This window comes from Camelina sativa, chromosome 17 (assembly GCF_000633955.1).
Source record: "Camelina sativa cultivar DH55 chromosome 17, Cs, whole genome shotgun sequence".
NCBI lineage: Eukaryota > Viridiplantae > Streptophyta > Magnoliopsida > Brassicales > Brassicaceae > Camelina > Camelina sativa.
Window position 1 is genome coordinate 21,222,679 of NC_025701.1, and position 3,503 is coordinate 21,226,181.

The following is a 3,503-nucleotide window of genomic DNA, read 5'->3' on the forward strand; positions in this document are numbered from 1 at the left end:
GTCTTCTAAGAAAGCACACGGGCCTTCAACCAAGTGCCTCTCGCGGAGAATCGGGCCGGCCGACTCCAGGAAGGTAGCATACCGCCTTAACCTTTCTACGGAAGCTCGGTAGGCCCAGATATCCACGTTAAACGGGTACGCAGTATCTTCGAGAGGCTGACAATCGGCCTCCAAGAGGACGGGCACCCCCATACCTTCCAGCAGTTCTAGGCACGCCGTTCGCGCGGCAAACAGGCCGGTCATACGCCACCTCTCCAAGTAGAAACCATTGGAGATTAGTTTGTTCAGGACCCGAATGGTCCCGTCCAAACGATGAAGCCGACAGATCTCGGCCAATCTTCGGCGTCTTGCCATAAGATGAGCCCNTCCCGAATTGATGTTTTCTACCATCAATTAATAAAAATTGTCTGTTGTAAGCCGGGAGACGTCTCGCCTCTGACACATTTTTCAGATAGTAAAACAATGATTAAAGCAAATCTCTTATTATAAAATTTTATTCCAAGCGAAATTCAAGCTCGTCCGTTACATTGCAGCTAGGTATTATTAAATGATTAAATAAAACATCTTAATTCCGAACTGGTGCGCCGTTCGCAGCGATCTCACGAATGCTCGACTTGAGTCGTTTCGGCATTGGCCATAGCAATTGCAACCCAGTCTTTTCCCAATCCTCCGAACGAGTCTCCAACGCTCTGGCTTTTTGTTCAGACTCGTCAAGCAGATCCGTAGTCCTTTTCCTTTTCGCCTTGAGCAAGACAATTTCGGATCGATTCTGCCTCTCTGCCTCTCTTCATATGAAAGTACTGAAGATCTTGAGTCAGTTCTTGGTGCGAACCCTCGATCTGCATACGCAAAATCAACAAACGTGTTAGTACGAGGAAGACAAGTTTCGATCGCTTACAAGGAAAGGAAAAAGGAAAAGAGGGTAACGGTTACCTGACGGAAAAAGGCGTCCGCCTCGGCAAGTTCGGCATCGGTTGCGCGCCGGTTAATGTAAAACGGTTTAACTTTGCCCGGAATGAAGTCGCCAATTAANGAAGCCGACAGATCTCGGCCAATCTTCGGCGTCTTGCCATAAGATGAGCCCCCAGCCTATAGCGGGGAGCTCGACATCTTCGAAGTTCCTGACACACAGGACTCCCTTCTGCACCCGTCATGTCAACGTACGGGACAGGAGCGCAAACTCGGAACGTCTCCGCGCTCTCGTGGGCGGAGGAGCTCTCTGAAGCTTCAGTTCGTCTCGAACTGCTTGCCGAAGCGGCAAGCCTCTCCCGAGCTTGTCTTAGCCACGCTGATCGAGTAGTCACCATCTCTTTTCTCTCAGTGATTCTCGCAAATAATGGAAGTGGTTAGAATGATCTCCCCAACCCTCAATCCTATTTATACAGGATTATGGGAAGTAACCGCCGCTAAACCCACCAATCAAAGTGAAGCGTGATTTTCGCGTTTTCCCGAGAGGAATTCTCAAAGACCGTGCGACGCATTTAATGGGGGGTGTTCATTATTTCCAAAAAGAAAAGGGAAATTTTCCTAATTTCCAAAAAAAAAAAAAAAATTAATAATAAAAATTAAAAAAAAAATAAAAAAAATATATATATATACACTCATAGGTATACCTTAGCCCGAACCGGACTAAGCATCTATTAGCTCGTACAAAGTTCACCCCTCGTTGACTCCCTGGCCAGGTGATCAGCTCGCATAAAGACCCACTATTTTCAGGATAAGCCGAACCCAGAGTCGCCCCTGACCTTCCTACGTAGGGATAAGCCGGACCCAGAGTATTTATTCCGCACCCGCTTTTTGTTTTTGGGGTAAGCCGAACCCAGAGTATTTATTTCGCACCCAAACTTTAGTTCGGACGGAACGGTTAGCCGAACCCAGAGGATATTTTCGCAGTCCGGCATCCGAGCTAAAGCAAAGGAGATAAGCCGAGCCCAGTATCTCGCTCTCCGATTAAACACACTTTTTTAACACTTCGTCCCGAATTGATGTTTTCTACCATCAATTAATAAAAATTGTCTGTTGTAAGCCGGGAGACGTCTCGCCTCTGACACATTTTTCAGATAGTAAAACAATGATTAAAGCAAATCTCTTATTATAAAATTTTATTCCAAGCGAAATTCAAGCTCGTCCGTTACATTGCAGCTAGGTATTATTAAATGATTAAATAAAACATCTTAGTTCCGAACTGGTGCACCGTTCGCAGCGATCTCACGAATGCTCGACTTGAGTCATTTCGGCATTGGCCATAGCAATTGCAACCCAGTCTTTTCCCAATCCTCCGAACGAGTCTCCAACGCTCTGGCTTTTTGTTCAGACTCGTCAAGCAGATCCGTAGTCCTTTTCCTTTTCGCCTTGAGCAAAACAATTTCGGATTCCAGAGTCCTCAAGCGTCGATCGATTCTGCCTCTCTTCATATGAAAGTACTGAAGATCTTGAGTCAGTTCTTGGTGTGAACCCTCGATCTGCATACGCAAAATCAACCAACGGGTTAGTACGAGGAAGACAAGTTTCGATCGCTTACAAGGAAAGGAAAAAGGAAAAGAGGGTAACGGTTACCTGACGGAAAAAGGCGTCCGCCTCGGCAAGTTCGGCATCGGTTGCGCGCCGGTTAATGTAAAACGGTTTAACTTTGCCCGGAATGAAGTCGCCAATTAAGGCGGGATCCATGTGCACTGGCTTCCGATCTGATTCACTTCGGCATTCGTTGCAGTATGCAACAAGACATGGCGGCAAATCAGCTATCTTGCCAAACCCATTCTTAATCCAATCCTTTGGGTGAGATTCCAGCATCTCAAGTTTGAGTAGCAGATCTCGCTGTGATTGTTCTGATGCGGCAAGACGATTGGAATATTCCGCATGGCGATCCTCCACCTCATGAAGAAAATCGATCAGCTCGCGTCTCTCTTCTGGTCTAACGCGGGACATCAACATCCAGGGCGCTCTGATGTTCGGGAAGTACGCCATCCCTCTTTCGATAGCTTCGGCATTCGAGAACGTTGGCACATCGTTGCCAACCAACGGGGACTCGACGCTGCTAATCGAGCTCGACATTGTCTTTGGTTGAAAAGCTTTCTTGGATGTTTAATCCGCAGGCAGCATTGGTTAGATTTATACACGTCTTGGGAGGTAAACTATTTAGGAAAATTGGGAACTTTCCATGCCGAATTGGAAAGTGTGCATCTTTCTCGAAATTGTCAATTTTCTTTTTCAACAAAAAGGAAACAATCTTGACAAATAAGTTCCAAAAGAAGAGTGGGCCGAACGAGTCGGCAATGTTCTACAAGGGTATTCAAACCCATACTTAAATAAAATCTGAAGCGAAAGCAAAACCAAGAAAAATATAATTTTAAACGTTCACGTCACCGGATAGATCTGCTTGAAAACTCCCGGCGTTTGAGCCGAAGGGATGCTCAACGGACTCTGGAACCATCGTTTCATCGGTCGCTGGGGGAGGAAATCCATAACCGAGCTGGTCCGGGGACATGGTAAGGTCATTTTCATTC

At 46.4% G+C, this 3,503-nt stretch overlaps 1 protein-coding gene across 1 annotated transcript in view; it reads left to right on the forward strand.

Moving 5' to 3' along the window:
* The window catches only part of LOC104759686, a 3,212-nt gene extending 2,856 nt beyond the window's left edge, over window positions 1-356 (forward strand). The window contains exon 2 of the mRNA XM_010482587.1: window positions 144-356. Within this exon, the coding sequence (XP_010480889.1) occupies window positions 144-356 (213 nt within the window). The remainder of the gene's footprint in view (window positions 1-143) is intronic.